Source organism: Copadichromis virginalis, linkage group LG12, assembly GCF_057382275.1.
Source record: "Copadichromis virginalis isolate Kocher_CV1m ecotype Utaka linkage group LG12, C_Virginalis_male_GT1.1, whole genome shotgun sequence".
In the NCBI taxonomy this organism is placed as follows: Eukaryota; Metazoa; Chordata; class Actinopteri; order Cichliformes; family Cichlidae; genus Copadichromis; species Copadichromis virginalis.
In genome coordinates this window covers 15,792,689-15,820,646 of record NC_140629.1, presented here as the reverse complement: position 1 = coordinate 15,820,646, position 27,958 = coordinate 15,792,689, and the positions used below count along the sequence as shown (strand labels likewise).

The following is a 27,958-nucleotide window of genomic DNA, read 5'->3' as shown; positions in this document are numbered from 1 at the left end:
GATCTGGCACTGGATTGGCTATTTTAAAAAGTAATATAAAGCATACCCAATAATCTTTAACCAGCTGCAGTCACTGTCAGTCACACAGCAGGTTTGAGTATTCGGCTCATTTTAGGAGGCAGGATCACAGGAAGCGTTTTTGAGGTAAGATAATTTGGCAGGAAACTTACTCAAAGCCTTCACTCGAAACTTAAAAGAAGTAACAGTCGTCTCATACTTAAATAGAAACGTTTTAGCCTTTTCTTTTAGCAAGAAAAATCAAAATAAATAGTTTTAAGAACACTAAATGACTTTGTGGTTCATTAGCCGGACTAAAGCGCAGCAAACTGTTTAGCTAATGCTAAGTTGGTTTAACAGATCTTGTTCCCTGCTAATACACCTTTTATTTTATTTTACACACTGTAGTTTTGAGGGTTTTTTTTAGTGTGTTGCCTTTTAGGAAAATTAATGTGAGATTTATGGTGAAAATAATAACTGGTTCTTGCTACTATGACGTTTAGCGGAAAGCTAATTCGTGTTCTTTATTGGAGGTTAAATTAGCATTTTTAAAAAAGAAATGTATGTTTATCGATTTCTAAAACATAGTTTTTACTGGCATTCAGATTATCAAACGATTGCAGCTTTTTTTTAAAATCCCACTGTTAAGAAATTTCTTTCTGGTAAAAAAAAAAAAAAGTCAGCAGGCTTGTAACAAGCTATTATAAGATGGCTATAAATTATGTGTAACACTGATAAATTTTAGGTGATCTTACTAAAAAGGTTAGGTTAGTGTGCTTGTATTATAAAGAAATCACAGCTAATCCCGAACATGAAATGGTGAATATTGTTACAAACATGTCCGTTTAGGTTAGTTTTGCAGATAGTTGGAGCTACTTCCTCGCAGCATGTTTTTTTAATGTTAAGTGATTTAACAGCCGACTAAAATGTGTCTTTAAGGTTTGCGTTTGCCTTTTGTTAAGACCATCACCCGTTTTTCCCACGGAAAGGCGCTTTTGTCTGGGGCGCTAAAGGACCAATTTCATAAACTAACACAGACACAGGCAGTAAAGTGACGGAAGTGTATTATTTCACCTTCAAAATTAAAGATACGTTAAGCGATAGCCTCCTAAACTGGAGTTAAACACTTCTATTATTACTTGATCCGGTATGCCTTTGTAGGAACTGTTTAGTGCTGGCATTATTGTTGTTGTTGTTATTTATAGATTTGTAATTGATTGTAGCTGTGAATAGTAGGTCAAAACTGCTAATACCTTATGAATCATGTTCAATGTTTTTCACGCATTCATTGAGCTGGCTTGTTAAATGCTAGATTTGTTATAAGTGTAAACATAAACAGTATAAAATACTGTTTTACAGACGCTGAGTGTGACAGGGAAACACATGCACAGTAGTGCTTGGATGCTGAAAAGAAAGAAACTCAATGGACTTAAGCATTTTGGCATTTACACAGTGACATTAGCAAGTTGACATCTTTTATCTTTAAATTCCTGTTCTGATTGTTTTTTTTCGTTATCAATTTAAAAAAAAAATTAAAACGTAAAAGATTTAATTTGAAAGTTCTACCAGGAAGCTTCATCGTTGTGCTCTGTGTGAGTTGACAGCCGTTCAAACGTCGCTGTGGTGGGAGGAGGAGGGAACGATAATAACGGGAGGAGGGCCACCGCGGGGAGAGTATCAACAGCAGGGCTCAAACTAAACGTGTAGTATGCTCTCTTTCTGATGGATCTTGCACCTGTTTGAGGATCAATGTGCTCCAAATCGACCGAGAGCCTTTCAACTTCTTTCTGAACTCTGTTATAAACTCTCCCGCACGATTAAAGGCACTTTGAGGGAGTTTGGACTGAGAAGATTGCGCACATTTAAAAAGAAAAAGAAAGCCAGTGCTTGGAGTGTTTAAATGGACTTTAAATGGACTGATGTCGGAGTCATGAGGGTGGCATGGGTTAATGGATTTTATTGAAGCTGCGAAGAGTTTTTTTTAGAAAGTCTGAGCACCATGGATGTCGAGGAATAACAAGACTTTCTTTTGATCCACGCTCGGACTGAAAGAGGGAAAAAAAATGTGACCACCTGCCTTCTTCTCCCAGCACCTTCTTATTTTTCTTTTAAGTCGTGTATGTGTGTGTGCGTTTGTGGTGTTTGATCTCTCTGAAGAGAAAGGAATAGACGGATAAACTGGGTCTGTAGTAGGAGTCTAAAAGAAGAGCATCAATGGACTGAAACACTGCACTTTCTGCTTCAAGTGAAAAGTGCCTCAAGCAAAGGTAAGGAGCTGGGCGGGCAGAGCTAAAACATCCTCCGCAGGCTAGTCAACACCAAACATCCTGTAGAAGTTTCTTTGTACTAAATCAGCACAGCTTGAATAAGAATATCTGTGAGATTTCTGTCGTCTTAAGGCCATATAACAGGAGCCTTTTGGTTGGTGTTTAAAGTACTCCATTTGGTTCCTTTTGTTATGATTATTGTAAATTTTTTTTAAACTAGTAATTTTGCCATGGTTAATGCCTAGTTTCCAGTTAAAAAATACTTTTGCGATAACACTGTGCACAGAGTCATCTTTGTGCAGGATTTGTTTATGTTTTGGGTAGCACATGCAGCACTTGTAATCCCCGAATGAGTGTTTCCTTCATGTTAAAGCATTATGAATAGGTTTCACACGTTGTAATGACCCTTAAATCAGCACTGTTCCAGTCAAAATACGTTTTTTTGGTTTGTTCTTTATTTAGGCCCCCTCGTCTTAGGTGGCATCGGCTCTTCTGAGTCAAACAAAAGGTGTACCTGTTTTGTTTCATATAGCAAGATGGGTGTTGACATAAAGGGCTGTGCATCAAAATTTACTGTAGGGTGCAGCAGTACAGTGGCTTATGGCTTGGTGTTTGCCGTTTTATTTTTGGACTAGTTTATCAGGGTGATGCATGTTATGGGACAGAACCTAGTAGTTCTGTCTAAAGAACCTCGTCGTTTTGTGCTAAAGAGTGCAGCAGCCCTGTGCTTTATACATAATATACAGTGTGTGCTTTGTTGTTTCCCTTCCTTTGTTTTTGTTGTGCTTGCTGATTGGTAAAAAGGGAGGTGCATAGCGGTACAGATCACTACTGATGCCTTGTAGTCCCCTCTGTTAGAAAATCACTTTAAAGATTATGCTTGCTTTCAAATTGGAAAGAAATATATGTGCTATTTCCCCCCAAAAAGCACACTACTCTACACTACTCTGCTATTTTCACATGCACTAGTGTTTGCAACAGCGAGGTTTTTTTTGTTTTGTTTTTAAATTGCTTTTGCATTATTTACACTGAGGGAGCACTAAAAGCAGTTTTGCATTTTACTGCTAGAATCCTTAAAGTCTATGTTCAGCAGTCTCAGCTTAACAAAGTCTGTGTGTGTCAGATCCCAGCCCGGGTGTCATTTTACACACGGATATCCCCCCATAATTCAGCAAGCCTTGACATTTTACTGGAATATTGCATTGTTCAAAACACTATGTGGCAAACTGTCCCCTGTAGGCAGATTGTCAGGCTGCAGGAAATTGATTGCACCGAGGAGCAAATTATTCATGAGTCGAAAGTGGTTACTGAAAATGATTCTGTTATTGTGTGTAAGATGGAGCGTCTGCTCCTCCATGGTGAATTTAAGCCTGTGACAGTACTGAGGGATATACAGGAAAGTACATGTAGTAAAGCATAAAGATTAAAGAGAGGGTCTAATAAACTATTTCAAGCTTTGCAGTGTTTCATATTTGGATGCTGTTGCATGTAATAGATCTCAATTTTGACAGCTTTTCCTCTAAGCAGAGAAATGAGCAGCATGCCATTAACATACTGAAAAAGGCCAGTTCTGTGGACGTCCTTTGAGTCTCATTGATCTCCAAGTTAGGCGTGTGCTTCATGGCTGGACCCCAGAGTTTGTGACCTTTGCTTTTAGACCATTGGTTTCTTTCACTGTCTTGTTTTGAAAGAAACTTTATGGGACTGACCTGGTCCTGAAAGTTTGTTGGGGGGCAGGGAGACTTACAAGAGTGATGTTAGATGCCTTGCTTTACTCAGCACTTACCGTTCCCCTGGGATGTCTGAGTGAGTATTATCCTAGGATAAAACAAAACATGAAATTAAACCACTCATGCATGAAGCAGTAATCTGCAGCAGTATTTGGCTGCTGATAAAGTGCAGAGTAAAGGTAATACTGTTTTGATGTGCGACTGAAAACGTTCAACCACGGCAAGCAAAGTTTTTCCTGGCTCGGAACGGACCTTTGGGAGAAGAGTAAGCATGTAAGCACGAACGAGCTTGTGTTACCTTATTTGACAGAAATCTAAGAATTTTCTTGGTATTTTCCAGCGTTTGATAAACACAGATGTCCTTGTTTAGCAAAGGAAACCCTTATTTAAACAAAGTAGTGAAAAAAAATATTACAGTGTTGGGAGTGGGGGTTTCCTTTGGATTTGGATAAAACTTGTGGATAAAAACAACAAAAAGCTCCCTGTGCAGGAAAAACCCTGGTTCAGTTATCAGTGTTTTTGTGCTAGGTGTTAGGTTACTAACGATTACTATGTTAATCCATATAAACTAGGCTTTCCCCGAGAGCACAGGACTCTACTCTCGTGCCCAATGTGTGCTAAGCTCATTTCCTTTAGTTAAAGTTAATGTCAATACCATTTCTGAGCTTGGTTACAGTGCCAGGGACAAAATCCATGAATCGATCGCTACGCCGTGCGTGCTTGTCCAACCAGTCTGCTTTGGATTACTGATTTTTCAAACCCATTCCTGCGTTAATGATGGTTCACATCTTTGTTCTGGATGGCTGCGTGTTATTTTTACATCTGTATCAGAGTCTTGTGCGTACCTGTTAAAGTTTCTCCTTGAGCATCACTTGTAGTTCCTGCTACAGGCTGGTTTGTGCTGATGCCACGACCTGTCAGGATTAACAAGGATTACTAAGAGAGTAATGCTGCTGCTTATCAGGCCTGTATCTGTCACTGGCATCACTGATGGATCTGCTTAGGTACCGGTGGATAACGCTCTCACACCCATTAGGTCAGGAGTTCACTTTTTGTGACAAGTTTTAACACGAGCGTCACAGAAAACATCAGAGAATATGATAATTTACTCGTCATTTATAGGCCGAAAAAAGACAGCTGAAAAGATCACTTCATTACTCATGGTTACTCCTGCATGTTTAAAAGTGCACCTTTCTTTTTGTGCATTATTCAGCTCATGTCTGAATAACATAATAGTGTGACACAGATGACAGCCATTGGAAGAGCTCACGCCCACCAGCTGTTACAGTTGACAGGTTGACATCAGCTTGCATTTACTGTTGATGTCATGTCAGATTTCAGACATGTTCGTTCATCCGTGAGAAATGGCACCCTTTTAATGCTTCTTATATTATTAAATATGAATTTGGAGGGTGTGAGGGTCTTTGATTTTACTTTTTGAGTCAAGTACCGGCGCTGTAGTTGTTACTACAGGTTTTGCAAAATTTTGAAAGTTAGTGGAGATCAGAAAGACCTTGAGCAAAACCCCTTAAATAAACCCCAGGTTACCCGGGTTTGTCAAAGCATCACGCGCCTACTTTTTCTCCACCAGAAGAAATTATAGAATCCCAGACGGCAGACTTGTGTGACTTGGCTTACCAGTGATTGATCACTGAACAGCTAGATGACAGACTGTCCTTGATTTGCCTCACGAATTTGATCTCTAATTCAATTACACTATTAACACTCAAAGCAGCAGGGCGGGATTAGACTGGGTGTTACAAATGGCCTGTCCAGAAGGCTAAGTCATGACTAGATCCAAAGCAATCTGTGTCAGTGAAATCCAGCATACACGCATACACGTTACAGAGCCGACAGTCTTATGCTGAAGCTTGGTTTTTTAATTTTTATTCTTGTTTTGTCTTCTCTGTTTTCTTTTTCTAAACACACAAAGGTTGTATTTTTCTTTAGTCAAGCTGGCTTTTCATCCCCCGAGAGGTCACTACTCTCATGATGAGTTAGCGTGTAAGACGTTTTACATGCAAGTATACTAATGTCTGTGCTTTTACTGTAGAACAGGAGCTGTTTTCTTCACACGTTAGTTATATACGTGAATCATGGTTGCTTAAAGGTAGTAATTGGCTTAGTCCAATGAGATAAATAGAAAAAGTTCCTGTGGTTAAATGTTTAGTGGCTTGTTTCAGTTTAAGTGTACTCATTTTAACATCTGGGCTCCCTTTGAAGCCCTCTCTGTTCACATGCCAATTAAATGGCCTTCCTCTGCTCCACTGCCTGAGGAAATAATCTGGTGTCCTCCTGCACCTGCAGACAAAGCCCCCACCCATCTGCCCCACAGGCTTCCCCTGTATGTGGTTGTTTCCACATGAAAGTCCTATATCCCGGTCTAGGAGCACATGCAAGTTAGGACGTATTTATTAGTTTTTTATTTTGTCAAAGTAACTGTGGAGCTGGTAGATAAGACAGTCGAGTGGTGCACAAACACTTCCCACATTTGTTGGCTGTCAGAAGTGACACAAAAAGAACAAAATCAGTGTCTTTATTTCTTTAATCCATTGTAAGAGTGCTGTTTATCCGTCACCCCTACTGACCAGCATTATTCCCACAGTCAGAGTAATCCGCCCTTATTTTTAGTGCACTGAAATTATTTTGTCATCCAAAAACTAATGACTATTTCCCAGACTTGCCCCTGACCACCCTCCTCTTCTTTGCTTGTGCAACCACATTCTTGCCTCTCTGTTTGCTTTAGAAAGGTGCAGCATAAAAGTTATTACTACTACCGCATCTCTCCCCCGGCTCAGCAGAAACGTTGTTGGTGTTGGTCAAGTGCGAGGAGATAAAAGCATCTTTGTGCTGTTCTATTCTGGGCTGTTTGTTTGCTCATGTGCCGCCAAGAGACTAAAGGTCTCAGTCAAATGAGTCAGACGCCCTGTGTTTCTGCAGTGAATCTCTGGTTGTAGCAGCGGCCAATATCCAACACCTCGCTGCTTTCTAAAAATACTCTCCGCCTTATATTACCTAAATGAACTTAAAGTAATAAGCTGGTATTAGGAGTACTGAATGACTTAAGGGAAGTGTGCGAAGGCTTCCGTTATGTTTGAAGGTCAGCAACTTAAACTTGTGCCTGCAATCCAATTTGAAGTAGAGGGCCTTGTGGTTCGCTCCAGCTGTTCTCTTTGTTCACTGGGAAGGAGGTCGGCAAGTCGTGAAAAAGTCCGGTCTGTGAGGCTTGTGAAAATGAAACAGTGTTAACAATATAACATCTGGAGCTGGGCGGTGCACCTTTCAATATTGCTCGTCTAACCTGTCAATTGCTGTTGGCCTATTTAGCATTTGACGAGACCTTCTGGATGAGCTGGACCAATCACAAGGACCAGGTTAATCTGTACGTACACCTAGAGTCTTGTAAAGTCCTTCTCTGTGGCCACACATAAACACACACATACACACACTTTGGCCTGTGCAATAAAACATCTACAAGATTCAGACTCCAAGCAATTGCCCTGTCTATTTGTAGCACTTGTTGAAGTAGCTTATTTACCTTAATCCAACCACAGCGCACACGTACAATTTTCCCCAGGACGATGTGTTTTGAAAGAATATGGTTATTTATAAACCAAGAAGCATCTGGAATGCAGTGCAGTTGTTGGCTAATGAGTTGATGTTAACTCGAGGGGTTGGGGGATTACATTTATCTGAGGGGGGATGTGAGGGATGTACTTGTGCAGCGGGGGGATCTGTGAACAGTACAGCAGTATTCTGATGAGGAGTAATCGGTATGTGTGGTCTTCCTTTTCAGGTTGGGAGATGTGTGAAGGAGTGTGACGGACGGCCATGGGACTGGAGAGACAGTGGCTTCAGGCTGTCACCACTGCTGTAGCCATTTGTCTGCTAAGTAAGTATGCCAATGCAAATACTGAGCCATTGCATATATTAACAGTGCATTTGTGTATTTTATTTCTCCTTGTTGAGCTTTCAGAGATTTTTTGCCTTTGGATTTCTTAGAATAACCCCCCAATACACCTGAACTGTCGTGTCATGAATTGAGCAATTTTTCAGCAAACACAGGAAAAGCAAACAATTGTAGATCTTTTTTCTGCTAACGTGATAAAACTGATTCCAAAATATGAGGCCCGATTATGCAACAATGACATTGAAACATTATTTAACATGTCCACATAGGGCTTATGTAGTATTACTGTACAGATTAACAGTGATAACAGTCTTCTTTATTGGATCACGCTTCTTCATCGTGCTTCACCGTTTTGCTCCTTATCGCCAATCTTTAGCGACTGAAATCTCTTTCACGACACTCTTAATAACACTTTTACCTTCAACTTTAAATTTCAGCTTCAATTTTAATTTGTTGAAAGTGGTAAAATGTTTGAATATTTACTCTGTGGCAGGGCAATGGAAATAACAGCTGGTTGTCAGAGAAAATGAGATTGGAGAGGTGATCATAAGATGTTTAAATATGCATATGCTGCACATTGCTTTGGACAGTTGTGTCCTGTCTTGGAACAAATGTAACTTTTCCTAACATTTGCTAATGTGAAGCTTAGTTTGATAATACATTTTCAGTCAATACTGCCTCCTTTGTTAAAAAATAGGCCACTTTATGTTAACTTCTTCATTCAGACCCACCCACAACACTGATGGATTGAGTCTTGGCATGTGCACGTACAGGGCTTGTTGCACACGAGGTACTGAAGTGAAGTGTTGCCACACTTTTGTCTTGTAGTAAGAGGAGTGCATGTCTGTGTGTGGTTCACAATACTACAGCAAGTAGTAGCTATCACTGCCCTTTGCTCTCAGGCTCAGAGAGAGAGCTTGTATGTATTTATTGAATGTATTTATTGAAGTGTAGACCATTTACCAAACACTTTTTTTGCGAGCTGAGTAATGGACAGAAGCGATATGCAAAGGCATAATCTTGATGCTGAAAGTGATACTTAAATGTTACTCAGTCTGATCTTGTGAGATTGCTGCTGTGGCTTATATGGGAAGCGACCAGGGTGCACACTCAAACATAAAGCTGATACATTCATATGCCAGCAGATTAATGGAAAGGAGTGCTTGTCTGAAAGGGGATTAAGCCAACCAGTTGTTTTGCTCCATTTTGCAGTTTGTTTACATATTTTCACCAAAGTTGTTGCCAAATCTTTTACCTGCACTAACAAAGCTTGGATGCTTTGCAAAGCAGCTGGCATATGCTAATGTTTTGTTTCTGCACGCAGTTTGAATGACACCATGATGACTATGGCACTGATCCAATTCCCTTGTGCTAGAGAGAGTGAAGAGGAGGGGTTACAGCTCAGACATGAGTGGACGAGAGAGGATGGGGACAAAATCCAACTTAAATAATATCTCTGGGTGTGGATTTAGATCAATCCTGGATTTATGCTACCCCCCAACCCTCAGCACGCTTCTGTGTGTGCGTGCTTGTGTTTGCAAGGGGGAGTGATGGTGGTGGGATTGATTGTGCTGGCCCATAGACCATGTGTGGACCCCAGGGGGTAGTGGGAGGTCGACTGGAGCGGCCACAGAGCGTCCTGCTGCCCTGCATCAGAGTATCGCCACCAACCCCCACCCTCTGAGATTAAAGTAATCACCAGGCCAGATGAGTAGCAGAGCAAACACTGGCACCCAGTCGCTCACACACCCACATGAGCACATGGCAGCAAAGGGAGATGGGATAGAGACAGGAGAGACTGCTCCAGGTGTCACTAATGGGATTGCTTTGTGTTTGCAGGCTTTGCAGCAATACGATCTTGTCACCAAATGGCACATGGATGTTTTACATGCCCTCAGATGGCCCGGCTTTTAACAGTCTGGGAAAGTCATATGCAATGTCCACTTCAGAAGAGCATTCATGACACTGTTATGACTCTTTCCACCAGGTTTTCTCTGTCAGGGCCTCTCGCTGCCTGTGTGGTCACAAACTCTTGTCTTCTCGTCCCTCAAGTTCCCCTCAACTTCTTATCATAGCAAACAATTTTCACAGAAACCAATGACCAGAAGATTTCAAGGAATGTTAATTTAGCTACTTTGGTAGCCATTACTCACTTCAACAGGCCTTGAGCTGCATGATTTATGTGTTTACTCAGATGTGCGCTGTTTTATGGACTTTGCACTGTCAGAAAATGTCTGCAGGGAAACGAGTGCTTTATCCCGCTGATATGCTGTTGTCTTTACAGGTGTGTCTCAAGGTGCAGCATCGTTGGTTCGTGCCCGAGAGGGGAGCTCCGCAGAGTTAAGCTGTAGCCTTGCTCCTACATCCAGTGAAGCCACCACCCCAAGCCTCTTTCCACTACATGTGGTGGAGTGGGTGCGCCTTGGTTACAGCGTTCCTGTCCTCATCAAATTTGGAGTGTATGCTCCTCGTGTTCATCCCAACTACAAGGGTAAGCTTTATTCGGATCTGCTCAGTCATGCACTCCTTTCAGGAAACTGATGAAAGACTTATTACTTGGTTGACAGCGCAACCCCCTGAAGTAGAGGTAGATTCCCTTGAAGACCTCACGTCGTGTAAATCTTTCTTCGCCTGCTTTTTGTGGTTCCACTCCCATAAGTGAGCTTTAAAAGCAAGTAGGAAATAGAGAAAAAGCCAACAACGTAAAAGTCTCTGATCAGCGGACAGATTGCTCAGGTCGTGTTTCAGAAGACATTTGTCTTGTGTGGGCAAAGATAGACATAAGGAGGTTACAGTGGTATTTTTGAACTACTGGGGAGGGGAAGTTTGGATCAAACAATACCCTAAAAAGATAATCCGTCCAGAGCACGGTCCCTGTAATTACAGCTGGTGTTCAGTCTGTGTGTTTCCAGAGTGCAGTTATACTGCAGAGGAAAGGGGAAGGATGAGAATGGATGTGTTTTAGTGGAGGCAGTAAAGGGTGGGGGGGTGGGGCAGCTGAGCAATAACAAGGGGGGTACCAGTAACGCTGCTCACAAGGGGATTAGGAGTGTAGGTGGGGGCTTGGTGGTCTGATGACAGTGTTTTATTAGTATGCTGAGAGGTGACCCAGTAAGGGGAGATTGTTGTGCTGGAAGGAGGATGGATGAAGCAATCGGAATAATGGGAGTTTTCTTGCTGGAGCCCTATAATCCTGTCATTGTCTACCAGGGGACAAAAGACAAAAAAGGGGTATCACAACCTCCCATTGCTTTGCCAAAGCCAACAGGACTAGTAGGACACCCCAAATCCCATGCAGTCCCAACTAGGTCACAGAAATGTACAGAGAACCTCGCTGGATTTGTTATGTGAGGACATACAGGAGGTGCTCAGAGAATCAAGCTGCTGATTTAGAAACATGTTTTCAGCTTTGGACGACTCTAGAACCCCACTGAACATTTACAGCGGTCGAAGCACAAATCATGCTCCCACCCCCCAACCCCCAAAACATGCAATTGGACTAAATATGTTTAGCGGTCTTGTAGGCCGTTAACCATATTATTGTTTAGGAGCAGCCATCTGATACACATGCAGCCATAATGAAGTAAAGAATGCAGCAGAGACGTAGCTCAGAGTTCAAGAATGTTTAGGGGGTGTCTCCGTGTTTCTGGCAAATTCACCCGTTGCGTGTACTTGTCTGGTGCGGGCTTTTCCCCAGTCTGCATTAGATCCTCATACCTCCCCTCCCACTGAAGGCAGATGGCAGCATGTGAAGCGTGTCAGTGTTGTGGGTCTAATGTATTCTACTCTCAAATTAAAAATGTTGTGGGATTTCAGCTTTAACCACAAGACGGTGAAGTCGGCCACCATTTCCTGGTCTTTGTCTTGGCTTGTTTGAGGACAGGAACAGGAGAATGAGGATGATTTAATTTTAAGGCTTAAGATCAAGAAACGGTTAAGAGATCAAGATAATGAATTATGGGGAAAGAATTACATTGTTGTTCAGTATTTGCAGCATAATGGCCACTTCCATTAGAGCTAAGTAAGGTATCAGACTTGAATTTGTAATACTAAATAAGTATTTAGTGAAGAAAAAGCACTACCAATGGGCTGTCTGCCCTTTGTCTGCTGCTTTGTGTCAAGCTCACTGAGGCTATTAACAATTTTAATCTGGGCAAGTTGTATCTCCATTTCCTTTTTCATCTCATTAAACCACCATCTTTTTGATAATGATATCGGGTGTCTCTAAGATTGCACTCTGCATTTGAGGAGTGTCCCAACTAGACACCAGCCTGTCCAGGTCTCAGAGACCATCTCTCGTGTCCTCTCGAGAGAATATCCAGTTCGTGCCGCTCACTCCTCTGCCTCTCTGTTTCACACACAGCATGCCATGGAGATCTGAACATTAGTCAGCTCAGAACAAAGAGCAAACAGCCAAATAAACTCTGACTGACACGCTGCTGTTATATTTGTTGAGACAATATGTTGGAGTCTTGCGGTGTCAGGATGGTTTACCGTTGCAAGTCTAGATCAAATACGTCCTGTGTGCTGAAGTAAATGAGTGGCGATTGTGAGCGTGGGGGGGGACTCTGACCTGAGGTTAGAAGGATAATAGGCAAACCCCGAGATCTCAGCAGGCCTCCATCACACTCTCAGTGTGACCTCGAACAGTGGAGAAGTTAAAGCCTGCATTTGTCACACACACACACGAGACAAGTTTTTATACCCGAGTATGTACAGACAGTCTTTCCCCTGATAAACTTATATGGAATTTCATATTAACTCACTGAGCTTTAGCAAACAACGCTCTGTTTGAGAACTCCAAAAGCAGAAAATAGATCACTGAAATGTGAAACTGAGGGCTCCATGATCTTCAACCAGTTTTTCTGCTATAACTAGACCAGCGTGATGAACAGCAAACAATGGCACAATAGAAGAAGAATACATAGCTGCAACTTGGGGATTTCATGTTCACGAGCTTAGAGCAGCAGGCCACCACAGAGGCCCTGTTACCTCATACCTTAGGTTAGGCAGCTAGGCACATATTAAATCTGTGAGATACAGTCCAAGGGCTTCAAACAGCTTCCATAAAGACTTGTAGGGGAATAGCTCAAGTAACCAATGCTCACTATAAGGAAAAACTTCAGCAAAATCTGGTTTTCTACCTGCAACTTTGCCTACAACAAGTTTGATATTCACAAATTATGGCATGTCTAACTGAACAACTTTAAAATTTAACAACTGGCAATTATTAACATCAGCGTTATCTCTTCCTGAACCGAAAACAGCTCAAGATCAACTTCTGCACTGGAAAACAGCCCAAATACATCTCACAGCACCGACCTACGGATTTTAATTTCAGAGATTTTAATATTAAAACTAATACTTTTTCTTTGCGATCATGTGTAAGAGCTAATGCCTGTGATAAGTTGAGTTCCCATTGTAGTGAAATTCAGCACGTGAGCCGTGTGTGCTCGCTCGGCCAGAGTTGGGCAGAACAAGAGGGACAGAGTTAACTGTAATCTATCTCACGACAAAGAGCTATTCATAAGAGGGTTTAACTGATTAGGGGGACAGGAGGATTGAAGAGAGAAATTTGGGGGAACGGGAGGGGTGAGCTGTCAGAGGCAGGGGGTCGGTCTCAGACTTATGATTGTATTCAAATCAAAACACGTCCCACAATGCACTTCTGCCCGGCTCTCTTATGCACATACGAGTAGACAAAGAAAAGCAGCGCTGGTGCTTCTCCAAACAGAATAATCTTTCTTCCTCACTCGCTATTGTCTGGCATAAAATTCACAGTACTCCATGCATTACTTTGTCAGTAACTTCCAGTGGGAACTCAAAAGGCTAAAAATCACATGTTGGTTCATTCTGCCGGAACAATTAAAACCTTGTGCCGAGGCTACAGTAGTCACAACAATAGGCAAAGAAAGTGCTGTGCATCATAAATGTAAGTGTGAAATATGATGTGTTGCACTGCAGAGGTTTCACTTGCAGAAGAAGATGCATTAATCTAAACAGGAGATCAGATCAGTGAGGTGAAGCCAGCTACCGGCCAGTGGCATGGCTATAAAAGAACAGTTGCGCCTAACCTGCCACCCACTAGGCGAGAACCTGACAGGCTAATATGAGCAGGGTGCGTTTCGGAGCTTCAAACAGCGCTGCTGGATTAGCGTTTCCATTTTCTTCCCATTGGCTGCACTGCAGAGCAGCTCAACCTGTTGGAAACAAGTGCTCATTTTAAGATAGACTGTAGCTGTCATGCGATTGCTGCTGGAGCAAAAACAGTGAGGAGGAAGAGGAAGAGGAGGAGGAGGGTTGAGATGAGATGGAGGAGCAGTTATGGTTTCAGCAATCCTCTCCCTGAGTGCCATAGAGCCTAATCATGTTTGTCTCTCGAGGACTCGCGGACATTGCGCTGATGTAGGACCAGGGAGAGTGATGAATGGCGTCTGTTGGAGCACAGAGGTCAGGAAGGTCAACCTCTCATTGGTTGCCTGTGGATTATTGATGAACCAAATTCGACTAACCTCTCTGTAACCTCTTGCTCAGTTCCTCTGGATTTAATAACAGGAAGTGTTTTTCACTGGTGTGGTTTGTAATTTTCCCAGGTTTTGTATTCAGCTGTTGCAGAATATGTGCATTGTGTCTGAGAGAGAAAATCAGCCTTTCAGTGAACATCCTTAGGGTAGAGCACCTGCCGAGTGCCATCTGAGATTTCAGTTCACGTCCGAAGATGCAACATTCATATTTAAATAAAGCAACATTTGTCACGCAGCCTCCGTGTGTGCTCGGCCTCTTTTTGTGCTTCTCATTCATTTCTCTCACTCTTCCTTCTGCTCTTGGATGTGACACAAGATCCCCCGCCCCCTTCCAATTGTAATTTCTCAAATCTGTGACAGTACAATCCCCCCTCCCTCCGCTCGCATGATCGACCCGTGTTTGGCCGTGGCGTGTTTCTGCAGCAACTGAATTCAAATCTAAACCTACAGCCCGTGCTTTTCTTGGTCTAGTCTCTATGGTAACCTGAGAGAATGGGGGGGGGGGGGCTTCCATGTCTTTGTGGTGACGGATAAGAGGGAGGCTACGGGAAAGGGTTAAGTGTTCAGCAGTGAAACCCAAATTTCCCTGTGTAGACTCAGGGGGCAGGGCACTCAGATTTTGAAAATCAACATGTGTACACACCCACGTGTTTCTGCAAGATCAGTGCCCGGGGCAGACGGACACGTTATAGCACCAAATCAGATGGATTTTTTTAAGTATCCCATAAGGTGGAAGTCAAAAAGAGGATGATGCTGCGCCTTCTCTTGTCCTGCAGTTGCTGATTAATTGCAGGTCTAATTAGAAAAAGTGGAAAAGGAAACAAGAAGCTCGGGAGAGGATCCTAAGGATCAGGATAGGAGAAAAAATACCCAAAGTTATCCTGTAGCTGTTATCATCTAGCCCTGCCCAGTTGTTTGAAAGATGCTGAGCTGAAATCAGAGGTATTCATTTTATGGAGCCTCTAAGTAACACTTGCCTGTCTTCCGGGAGGTCAGTCAATCATTAAACCTAGCTATTTAGCACAGCAACTGCCCCAGTCAGGAATGCAGGGTTAATTGTTAGCCATTGTTGCCTGTCTTTACTCTCAGTGTGTGTTTCACCCAGTCTTTAGGCCATATACAGAGTTAAATGACTTTCATAGCTGCCAGGCTCTCTCCAGACGCTGCTGTCTGGAGAGAGCTGGTGTGAATAGTGACGATATTGTATTTCTTGCGATATTGTTGCTTCAGGGTTGCAGGGCATTCAACGATTCTGTCCTGTTGAGCTGGAGAAGATGATATCTATGCTGGCTGCTACTTTTCTTTTTTTTTTGCAATGCTTTACTATTATTACTTTGCAGAGATGATTGATTATGACACTTTATCTAAGCAACGTGTTAGGAGCAAGCAAGAATTACAGGACGCTGGACACTGATGGGTCACTGTTTACTTTCAAACTGCTTTGGCAGGGCCTGGTATGAGCAACGTGTGTGTTTCCTTCCTGCACGCATCCTCCTGTCTTTTAAAACTCTGTGATTGAAGGGCAAGAAAAGAGTTCATTGAGAGACTGAATAAAAGGAGGGGGTGTACCCTGAAACCAGGCTGCAGTCACCAGGCAACCAGCAGATCAAGTTTCAAAGCCTGACAAGGAGTTGTAAAAAGTACAGAGAAGAGGAGAGGGAGCAGAGCAGGGGCTGTGTGTGACAGGAAAATGTGTGTGCGTGCTTGTGCGTGGATCCATTTGCCTTTTAATGGCGTTCACACACGAGTTCAGAGCGTGCATCTGCCAGGCCCTTACATTGTTTACTACTGTCCATTGCCCCCGCCTAACAAAAAACGGCTTATTTTTATCACACACTGCGGTGGGTTTCTCCTTTAAGCTTAAACTGCATTCAAGTATTCCTGGCATACTCATCTTAGCTCTCCACTTCACCAACCAAACCCTAAATGACAGGACAAAATCTGTCATCTTGCACATCGTTATAATCATCACTGTAGTGATTAGTGTCTTTCAACTCTGTCTCAGGGCCACTGACTTCTCATCACTTGAGCTGCAAATTTTCTTAATTATTGGTTTTGTTACTCGCTGCAAACATTCGAGCTACAGTTGCTCTTCGCACTGTTCGTGGGTGTGTCTGTGACTTTGATCGTGCCCATTGTGACACTGGGTCCTGAGCATGATAAGCCCTTTCCTGCATATGCTGACTCTGCCTGTCTGCTTGCGTGTATGTGCTGACTCTTTCTCTGTCCCCCTCACCCCTCCTCTCACAGGCCGTGTGTCTCTGACCCGGGGCGCCTCTCTGCTGATAGAACGGCTGACCCTGGAGGACGAAGGCTGGTTCGAATGCCGCATCCTGCTCCTGGAGAGCAAAACCGACGACTTTCGAAATGGCACATGGACCTTCCTCTCCATCACAGGTGCAGCACCGCAGGGTTTTGGGGACTCGAGAGCTGCTCCTTTCGTTGCTCATCACTGGCACTGTCCTTATTTAGAACAGCTACAGCATGGGGCCTGGCTTGGACTCTGAAGGCCCTGGCAAGCTGAATAGTGTTATTCCAGTGTATGAAGAGGTTCTAAGTGACATACCTTGCACCCAGTAATCACATCATGTCTGTCTGTGCCTAGCCTGCTGTGAAGTAAGGCTGGCTTTTAGAATGGCACTGTATCCTTGGTTTGTGTTTTACATGCAAAAAGCTTTTAACCCACGTACATCTCCGGCTCTCTCACCTGCACTGGTTATGTTGTGGAATACTTAGAAGTTAAAATGAAAGTGTGACGTGAGTATTAGATATGATTGTAAGCCTACATCAGGATCGACGTCAAGGCTTATTTTTGGAACACAACAGTGTTGCATTGTGCATAAATTGGAATCTGTTTAGAGTATTAGACACTGACAGTGATGATATTTTTAATGCAGAGATTGCATATATTTTTCAGCATGGCAGTGTTGTGTAGACATATGTGCCTCTGTCTGCCAGTTGGGCGCTTACTAGTTATTGTGCTACAATTACAACGTGTCTAGCTAAATATATTCACAGTAACTTATGAAAATCTCTCCTTGTCGCCACTTCATATCCATGCCTGTCTCCACACACTTGTCAGAGCCTGAAATGACTTACCACTGAGTTCTAATGTAGTTTTAGAGGAGCCACAGGTGGTACTTCTAAACCACAGCAAATCATATCTGTTCCTTTGGATTAGCTGTTGGAGTAGTTCTCCATTTTAAAGTTCCTTTATGTGTCCTTTATGAGTATGTGGATGAAAATAAGTGGTCTATTTGATCTGTCTTTGTTTCAGCTCCACCCGTGTTTATTAAGACACCGCCAACTTTTGTGGAGGTTCTGCTCGGTGACTCGCTGACTCTCAGCTGTGGAGCCCATGGCAACCCTCGACCAACTGTCGTCTGGCATAAAGACGAGAGCCTAATTGAGAAACATGAGAAAATAAAAGTGAGGGGGATTAACAGATGGCATTTTCAGTATTCTAATTAAATACTTAATAATTAGCATTTTCTGCAGGAGTTGCAGCTTTGATTTTTCTTTGAAGCAACCTGCTTTGTTGTTCTCTTCATCTCTGCCTCATAGTCTTCCTCTCCCGTTCCATCTTTGTCTTTGATCGTCTTTGCCTTGGCCTCTTTTCAGGTGCTCAATGGTAGCTTGTCTTTGGCCTCTGTCACACGAAATATTTCTGGAGTTTATAAATGTCACGTGTCCAACTCAGAGGGGAACCTCACCCACTACACGCAGCTGCAGGTCAAAGGTCAGTGTTTAACTATAAGTCATTGTAGACAGGTGTAATCTCTGCCTACCTCACGATAAGCAACAGCACAAATCATGTTTAGTGAAATTGTCAATGTATATTTTTTTACAACACTTAAACATGCTGCTTAAACCATGGATAAATATAATAGTGTATAGTGCCACCTACAGTCTTTTCCTTGCATTGCAGCAATTTAACAATTAAAAAAAAAAGTTCTCCCGCCATCATCAGTTGTCCATTAATTCTGGTCATTCTCGTCTGTCTTGTGCTTTGTACAGGCCCTCCAATCATCCTCATTTCCCCAGAGGACACCACTCTCAACATGTCCCAGGATGCAGTTCTGCAGTGTCAGGCTGATGCCTACCCATCAAACCTGACATATGAATGGTTGAAGCAAGGACAGAATGTTTACCATATTGAGTGAGTCCATCATTTCAAAATATCCATTAATATTTTTAAAACAGCCCTCGGACAGATTGGCGACCTGTCTACGGTGTTCCCCGCCTCTCGCCCTATGGCAGCTGGATAGGCGCCATCCCCCTGTGACCCTAAATTGGTTAAGCAGAAGAAAACGGATGGATGGGTCTCAATGCAGAACCTTTTAAAATTAATAATATTTTAGTTGCTTCAGCAAAGTGTTTTTGTGTCAGTTATTTTGAACGCCTCTTCAAATGTTTATCTTTTTGGTTTCAGATCACTTAAGTCTCGAGTGAAGGTTTTGGTGGATGGAACACTTCTTATCCCTAATCTCATCCCGGAAGATGCTGGAAACTACACCTGTATCCCAACAAATGGGATACTGAGCCCACCCTCAGCCTCTGCCCATCTGAAAGTTAAACGTTAGTCTCCTATCCTGCTGGCATTTTTGTGGTTGCACTTACCAGCGTTCCCTGTGAAATGAGCACTGTAGTAATTTTTTGTGAGTGATTTTTCTTCTGTCATTTTAGATCCTGCGCGTGTAGGCCGAATGCTGCGGGAAACATATTTGCCCGTAGGCATGGAGGGGGTCATTGTCTGTCCTGTCCAAGCCGATCCCCCTGTGCTGTACGTCAACTGGACCAAAGACGGGAACGTTTTAAATCCTGATAATGTAAGTCATGCGCCATGAAATTGAAATGTTTCACTGAGTAGAGATTTTCACCAAAGGGAGTTTGGAATCAATCTTTGTACCTATCCAGTACCCAGGTTGGATGGTGAACTCAGAGGGCTCAGTATTTATAGCGACAGCCAATGACAATGCTGTGGGTATGTACACCTGTACGCCTTATAACAGCTATGGCACCATGGGGCAGTCTGAACCCACCCGTGTCATCTTAAAGGTAAGGCTGTTGTTCTCAACTCAAGTCTTTAGTATCAGGAAGATGATGCACACTAATTAACGGGCAAAAGTAAAAAGGCTCTTTCCGTCCTCCAGGACCCACCATCGTTCCGCGTGCCTCCTCGACCTGAGTATTTCCAGGAGGTGGGCCGGGAGTTGATCATCCCCTGTGAAGCCAGTGGAGACCCTGCTCCAAACGTGACATGGAGCAAGGTACGGGAAATTCTCACGGATGCAGCAACGCGTACGTATTAATTCCTTATTTTAACTAATCTGTGTCCTCCCTCACAGATTGGCCCTACGCCTCGCTCCCCATACACTGTGTTGGCTAACGGCTCCCTCCTGCTGCAGCCAGTTAGTAAAGATCACCACGGGGGTTGGGAGTGCCTGGCCACTAATCGTGTAGCCACTGTCAGTGCAGGCACAGTGGTCATGGTGCTGGGTGAGTGATCAACCGCATCTCTGCAATAAATATGTGACTCCTGCATTCACTGAATTCAAGTGTACTGCCAGCAGTTCAAAGTGACGTTCTCCTCCTCAGGCACCAGCCCTCACGCTGTGTCCTCAGTGTTTGTCACCACAGAGGTGAACCAGGCAAACGTGTCCTGGGTGCCAGGCTTTGATGGTGGATTCACCCAGAAATTCACTGTCTGGTCAGTGACATAAAATACATAAAATATCACACAATAGTTAGATCCATTTTTTTTTTTGACTGTTTTGTTTTTCTTCCAGGGTCAAGCAGGCATCCAGGGGGAAACATGAATGGGCGTCTTTGCCAGTGCCAACATCTAAAAACTACCTGCTGGTGACTGGGCTACTTGCCGCCACTGGCTATCAGTTCAGCGTCCTACCTCAGAATAAGCTCGGCTCTGGACCTTTCAGCGAAATTATAACTGTGCGAACTCAAGGTTTGTACAACTGAACTTATGCTTTGGGTTTGATTACCTCTTACACTTTTTACTACGAGTATTTATAAGTATTAATACTTTGCTTTCTTACCAGCTGTGCCAACAGAAGCTCCTACAGCTGTCACCACTCTCCCAATTCTGGATCCTCCCATATTCCTGTCAGCCAACCGGACCGAGCAAGGCGTTCTGCTGCGATGGTTTCCTCCCGAAGCTCCATTTTCTCCACTGACAGGTTATGTACTGCAGGCCCGCAGGGATCAGGGGCAGTGGGTCATCCTCACCAGCAACATCAGCGCCAATCAGAGTGACCTGCTTGTTCAGGGACTGCTGAGGGTAAGTTCTTATACTTAATTGTTTTATATGAAATTAAAGTTATACTGATTTTTTATGAAAAGCCACTCTTTAAATGAGTGCTAGTTTATGTCTATAATAAAAATCCTGATCCGTCTCTCTCAGGACTCGAATTATGATCTGAGGCTTATGTCTCGCTGCAATAAAGTGCTCAGTGAGCCCAGCGAGTCTGTCAATGTATCCACCATCGGTATGTGGCTTTGTACAAATTACTAAAAGCATTACACCCCTCAAGTTGATAACTGCTGGAATTAGTGGCCTCTGACTGGTCTGATTACAGGGATGGAGGTTTACCCCCTGCGCCCAAGTCTCTTGGAGGTTATCCCTGAGCCGCTGTTGGCTGGTGTGTTAGCTGGAGTGTGCTTCCTGTTTGTGGCCATCGTTCTGTCTTTGGTGACAGCATGCTACATGAGTCAGAGGAGACAGCGCCGGCGCAGGAAGAGAAGACAAGGTAAAGTGTGATTTAATCATACAAACACAAGTTTTAAATTTGAAAGTTTGAGCACGTATACTTTTCCCAAGTTTAAGTTAATTATAAGATTTGAGAGTTTCATCCGTGCTGGTGTCTGATATTTTTTCCTTTCCTTACATTTTGGCAGATCTGCCATCTGCACTTCAGAAGAGCACATCTCAAGAGTAAGTGTAGGAATCCCCCTATTTATATTGTATTTGAAATAGACCACATGCAGTAATATTTATTTATGGTGCTGTTGTAAAGCTTATTTTCTAATTGATATATGATTATTATGTGCATGTGATAAAACGGTAAAGGCAGCTATTTTTATTCTCTGTTACCACGGAAGAAGCTGAGCACAATCTTCAGCTTTAATCAACTTTAACAGCAATTTATTTCCTGTCTGACTTTCTCAGAGTTCGCTCACCCCCTCGCAGTCCAGACAGTGTCCTGAAGCTGAAGCTGTGTCCACCACTTCCTTTCTTTCCCAACTCGTCCTGCTCACAGTCCGATCGATCCTCGTTTGACAGGGGAAGTCACGGCGAATACCACGACCAACGGAAGCAACTCTTGTCCAATTCTTCTCCGCCACCTCATTACACACTCTTTGAGAGTCACCTGGGGTCTCAGGCGCCCTCACCAAGTGCTCTGGAGTCCATTTCCAGAGGTCCGGATGGACGCTTCATTGTCCAGCCACTGCCAGAGGGTTCTAGTCCCTCGAATAGAAAACATTTAAAGAAGACTGTCCTACAAAGTAATGGTGGAGCTGGTGGGGCAAGTGGCTCAGGAAGCAGCAGGACATCCTTTAGGGACTCTGCAAAGTCGAGCATTTTAAGCTCAGAGAAAGATGAGAGGAAGGATTCTCCTCTCACGGTGGATGTCCCGGAGCTGAGCAGGCCTCCTTCCTCCCCTGGAAGAGTACGGGCCATGGCCAGAAACTTCTCCCGTCATGGCTGCTTTTATTCTGATGACGAGCAAAGCTCAGAGGCTCTTTTAGAAAGAGCCAGCTTTTATTCAGACAACAGTGAGAAGAAATCCAGTGATCCTCTGAGGAGGTATCGCATGACAGGACACACAGAAGACCTGCTGCCCTCCTTTGGAAGGAGGACAAAGCTTCTGGATAGAGACACAGACAGGCCGCAGCCTTCAAGCTATGAGCCTATGGAGAGTCAGTTGACTAATAACAGCACCTTAGTCTCACAACTTGACAGTGAGCTGGAGAGGGATAACATTAACAAGTGTGTCCAGCTGGCAAAAGAGAGGGAAGAAATGGAGAGAGAGCTAAAAAGCTATACAGCTGAGCAAAGAAGTCGAAATCGTGGGAGAGATGAACATCAGACTAATAAAACAGAAAGTCCTCAGAGGGATGAGCCTGAGTCAGAAGATGAACCTGTATGGAAACCACAAGATGTTAGTATCAGACAGAAACATAGGCCTTTGGGTCAAACAAGTCGCGTGTCTGACTATAGGAGAGCGTGCTACTTTGGCAACACAAGCAGTCCCATGGACCGGCTCCCCATGTCTCGCATTCAGTGGGACATTAGCCCTGTAACATCTGTGACCAGCCTTATTCCTGTACAGACTCCTCAGGAGACCGCATCGCCCAGGCCACGGCGTCCTCGCCTCTGTAGAGAAACCACCGAGGACTCGCTTGCTGTTGATTCATCACGGTCTCCGGTCACCCAGAACACCTCTCTCCCCACAATCTCCCCTGATGTTACCAGTGAACCCCCTTCTATGTGTGTCGATGAACCAGATCGAGCGCGGTCACTGAGTCCTCAGGGAAATCCTGATATATACATGAAGTCCATCAATGAGCAGGACATAATGGAAAAGACACAGCATGAAGATATTGCAGGACGGAGGTCAAGGCATTCGTATGCTTATGGAGGCACTCATCTCTGGGAGACAGCTGCCAAAAGTCCTTCATTAATGAGTGAGAGGCCTGAAAGTTCAGCTTCTTCACCTTGTAATCAGCCTGAGAGACCTGCAGACACAGACTACACATCCACAAGGGATCCCAGTACCTCCAGTTACTCTACTTTGCCTTATGAGCATCACAAAGTGGGGCCAAAGGCTAAAGGGAGAGAGACTCCAGTCCAGGATGACCGACGAAGTCCAGGATTTTACTCTGACTTAGAGAAAGAAGGAATCCGAGCACGCTCCCGGAGGAGCGACAGATGCCTTTTCTCTGACAGCCCTAGCCCCATATCATCCTTAACTCTCGTGGAAGAAGCCGAGAGCGACCAGTCTCAATTTTCTGTCCCCAGAATGTCAGACTCCTTCAAGGCCAAGCCCACAGCTCAATCTCCCAAAATGTCCCCACTCCAGACAAGTGCAATTCTCGAGTATCTGAGCCTTCCTGGTTTTATTGAAATGAGTGTGGATGAGCCTGTGGAAGAAGTCACAGACAGCAAAGGGGAAAACTCAGAACTAAAGCCAGAAAAATCAGTGGTGGCTAAACCTGATGTAGTTCCTAAAAACTGGGAGGTTCATGTTCAGGAAAACCGTGAAACTGGCTCAAACCAAGAAGCGGTTTGCTTTAAACAAACTCATTCTGCAGGCGCTGCTGAGGCCAGCTTTGACACTAGTAAAAAACAAGATTATGGACGTTCCCGCCATGGGGAAGCTAGAGTAAGATTTCCTGATGACCCAAAACCATTCTCACCCGGCCCAGAAAAAACTAGCAAGCAGCTCTATGATGAGAAAACAAAGATTCAGGTTGGAAATAAGAGCACATACAGGCCCGAATCCAGACTTGGGTCCAGGTCAGCTCACACCTTGTACAGTGCAGCTAAAGGCATGGCGGATATAGTGTCAAAACACTCGCAGAGTTTTGTAGACAGTAGTGAGTCTTTATCAGAGCAATCCCAAAGACAAGCTTCTCAGGGCAGCAGGACTAATAACATTGTATCGCGTATAAATCAAGCCCCTGTGCCATTTCTAAAGAAATCCTTAAGCATAGGTCCCTGCAGGACTCTTTCAGGTATGGGACAGCCTCGTCCTTTTCTAAAGAAATCTATCAGCCTGGGCCCACAGAGGTGGGAGCACTTTGAGAGCCCAAGGACTTATATTTCTGAGAGATGCTACTGGGATGAATTCCCAAACCCAGACGTCAGGGTGAAGTCCTATAGTTTGGGTCGCACACCGCCTTCCCTCCCCAGGCCAGGCCCCTCCTGGAGGGAGTATGTCCCGTTCAGGCGCCCCAGCATGGGCAGCTTAGAGAGGCCTCATCACGCACAAAGATCTTTAGCTAGTCCTTCCTACCTCACGCCTGCTGCGTATCTACCCAGACAAACCTCAGTCTCCCCACTGATGGAACCCTCCGATCCACGACGGCAAGCTACCGTTTTCCCAGAATCCTCCAGATGGTCCCCCACTTATCCTGAAGCTCTGAGGTCTGTCCAACATAAATATGTCCCCATGCCCTCCTCTATCCCCATCCCCCACTACCAGCACCAGCACTGGGCAGGATCCAGAGGGGATGGCCTGAAACCCATGGACTCAAGGAGAGGTCCTCCGAGGTCCTACCTGCCCAGGGGCATTAGCTGGCCCTCACCTTACTACGCCCCTTTCCCACCACGAGAGGGAGAGATCTACAGGCATCCTGACAGGATGATGGGGAGGGGAGGGGAGACCGAGATCCGGGAAGGCAGAGAAATCAGGGAGGGGGGCAGGGCCAGTTATGCCAGTCAGAGCAGTGGTAGAGGGAGTGCTGGACTCTTCCGGCAGTCCCTGTCCATCACTCCCACGCTGCTCAGCTCCCCAGAAACCACAGAGGAAAATGAGCGTCACAGAGCTGACATGGATTTGCCTGAGAGGAGAGCGAAAAGGTGAAACACCGTCACACCTGAAAAAGCAAAACAAACTGGAGCGTCCTCACGGCTGAAGGACTTCTTTCTGTTGCCAAAATAACATTAATATTGTCATTTTACTTGTTGGTAATTGCTTTTATTCTTACCACCTTGTTTTGTGTGTCTAGAAGGAACACATCAGTAGATGAGAGTTATGAGTGGGACTCTGCTGATGCCTGTGTGGACTCTGAGGTCCTGGAGGCCACAAAGTTTGATCAGTCACAAACAGGTTTACAGAGAGGCAGTCGGGATCAAGCCGGTGGCCTCCAGGATCAGCGGTTCAAAGGTGACTATTTCTGTTACTTTTCTTCTTTATGTTGCATGTTTCCTTATGAGTGAAATGCTTAGGCAGGATTCACACGGATGTGTTTCATGCTTCGGTGCTCTCACTTTTCATGCACTTTGATATTACCCCGACTAATTTGCTAGTTACATTAAATCTGGTGACATCACATGTTGCCAAACTAATTATGGATCCATTGCTTTGCTTTTGAAATGCCAGTGCAGGCGTCACATCACATTTATTCCGATTTTCCAGAAATCGTGTTAGGAAAATATCCTGAGAGAGCGATGTGCCCGTTTGTGCAGTTCATCGTCAACAAAAAGAAGAAGTCCATCATTGTATTGAATAATTAACCTCACCTGCAACCACTTGTGGCAGATGACTCAGCCAGGTGGAGGTTTCTTCCTGTTAAAAGGGAGTTTTTCTTTCCCACTGTCACCAAGTAGTTTTTCACAGGGGTCATGAGATTTTTGGGGTTTCTCTCTATTATTATAGTGTTTTTATCTTACAATATAAAACGTCTTAAGGCGATTATTGTTGTGAATTGGCACTATCTAAATAAAAGTGAATAGAACAAAGTTTATAAGAGCCAGCTGGGAAACAACCACCGTCAAGCACTGAAGCAGCATATCCATGTGAATCCTGCCTTACAGTGATGGCTGCATGTGTTCATCCTGTGCCCTCGTGCTGTGATTATTGTGAGCTTGTCCCATGACATGCCCATCCATGCATTTCCTGTGCCTCACCTCACCCACCCCCCCAGGCCCGTCTCCCTCAGTCAGCCCGCCAGTTTTCAATCCACCTCGATGCCAGTTCAGCCGCTCTCTAAGTGAAGCACGTTTCAACGCTCTCCGCCTGGAGTACGAAGAGTACAGGCGTGCTCAGGAATCCATCTGTTCCCGCGAGCCCTGCGTCACCCCTGGCCACGATTCAGACTCTGACTCCAGCTCAGCACTGCTCTAGCAGCTTAACTCGGTCCGTTATTCTGCCTGCCCTCTCGCCTTCTTCCTCCTTTCTCCACCTCTCACTGGTCGCCTTGCTTGCACCATCTTCTTGCCTGCTTTCATATCATTGATGTGCAGTGAAGTTGTGCTTGATTAAAACGTTCTGATTATATTTAAATTCCTTTAACCTGGCCCTTCAAGGTTCGTGTAATGCTAAACTCCTGTGTTTTTGTCTTTCACAGGTACCTCTAAGGGAGATATCAAATAGCAGTTTTAATGAATTAACGACAGCGCTGTGGTCACCACACAGTCACACCTCACTGGAGCTTTGTTATGTGAATCCTCTTTTAAAATGGACATTGCTCATCAAATGTAAGACAGCAACTCTTCGGTTGTTTTTGGATTGCGTATTCTTTTTCTTGTCTTGTTGTTCCATTGTGCTTTGCATAATGAAGCTGAAAAGGAATTATTTATTTTTCTTACAAAGTGCGTGCAGCTGTGTTTGAGGTTTTATTTTGTAATCTTGACAATCAGGCCCAAAGGAATGAAAAGTTTAGGGAGGCTTAAAATTTTTTTTACAGTCCACAGCTCAGAAAGACCTGCTTTATAAAAGCAACAGCCTGCTACGTATTTGGACTGTTTAAGACGCTCCTTTAGTAAAAAAAAAAAAAGGGGGAAGTTTGAGTTACCTGTGATACCAATCAAACAGCACTAAAAACAGTTTCTTCCCACTCCCACTTAATGAGACTAAGTACTTAAACAATAATAATAGTACTTGCAGTTTAAATAATGCTAAGGCTTCCTGCAATTTGTGTTACTGATCCTTTACAAGAATTTGCTCACTTCCTGCTATGACTCGCCCTTTGGTTGCCTAAAATTATGTGTCCCACATATTATCTGTCCCAGTAACATCCTCCCATTGAGCTCTTATTAATCAGTTCACCTAAAATCTTGCCCCTGTATTTGTTAAAAATGTATAAATGTTTATATATAGTTTATTGTGAATGATTGAATGTTGTATTGTGTACAGTCCTCTTCAAAGAAAAACGCTTCTTTACTCCACCTGAGTCAGTCAGACTTTACCTCTGCGATTTATGAATAACAGATACTGTAACACTTGATAAGATACACAGGGAAATTTATTTTTGCCTTATTTTATTCACATCACCCTGAATGACAGTGGAGAGGTTTCGAGTGGCGGGATGTATTCAAACAAAAACCGGAGGATTCACACTGATCGAACACCTTCTCCTCACACAATGAGTATTTGTGTATATTTATTGAAGCGACTTACGATATGCAACGATGTTTACAATTCACATCCTCGATGTGAAGGCAGCACTGTGAATATTTCATCGACTTCTGATTCTGTATTTGAAGTCTGTTATGAATTTTGTGCCCGTTTTTTTGTTTGTTTTGGGGTTTTTTTTTACCGAACAGAAGACGCTTTTGTACATCACCTGACAAACAGAGATCTAAAGAATATCTTTGTAGCTATAGTTTGGGATTTGTACTATATTTACTTTCCTAACCCAGATGAAAATGCATTTCTGACGATGGCTTTGGAAGCTCTGTATAAACTGGAAATTTTTATATCTTACCACCTGGCTGTTTTTTGTCATTTTTATATGTTTGTAATGAATAAATTGTTTTATTCAGAATGCATCAGACTGAAAGAG

General features: G+C 43.8%; 2 protein-coding genes across 5 annotated transcripts in view; one reads left to right on the top strand and one right to left on the bottom strand.

The window, feature by feature from the left end:
- The window catches only part of adra1aa (adrenoceptor alpha 1Aa), a 42,719-nt gene extending 42,549 nt beyond the window's left edge, over positions 1–170 (bottom strand). The window contains exon 1 of the mRNA XM_085474959.1: positions 47–170. The gene's annotated coding sequence lies outside the window, so the exon portion shown is untranslated. The remainder of the gene's footprint in view (positions 1–46) is intronic.
- Positions 69–27,942, top strand: igsf9b (immunoglobulin superfamily, member 9b). Of its 4 annotated transcripts, none has more exons than XM_085474954.1 (22): positions 69–144; positions 7,791–7,886; positions 10,189–10,395; positions 16,679–16,825; positions 17,706–17,857; positions 18,050–18,167; positions 18,446–18,587; positions 18,861–19,006; positions 19,115–19,257; positions 19,346–19,486; positions 19,582–19,698; positions 19,777–19,927; positions 20,027–20,138; positions 20,218–20,393; positions 20,488–20,726; positions 20,850–20,934; positions 21,025–21,195; positions 21,344–21,380; positions 21,615–25,031; positions 25,181–25,338; positions 26,099–26,310; positions 26,522–27,942. In XM_085474954.1, the coding sequence occupies exons 2-21, from the start codon at positions 7,826–7,828 to the stop codon at positions 26,296–26,298; spliced, it is 6,120 nt and encodes a 2,039-aa protein (XP_085331080.1). In that variant the 5' UTR covers positions 69–144; positions 7,791–7,825; the 3' UTR covers positions 26,299–26,310; positions 26,522–27,942. The 4 variants fall into 4 exon arrangements, with proteins under 4 accessions (XP_085331080.1, XP_085331079.1, XP_085331083.1 ...); XM_085474953.1 differs by lacking the exon at positions 69–144 and adding an exon at positions 1,661–2,264; XM_085474956.1 differs by lacking the exon at positions 69–144 and adding an exon at positions 7,320–7,376.
- The last annotated feature ends 16 nt before the right edge of the window (positions 27,943–27,958 follow it).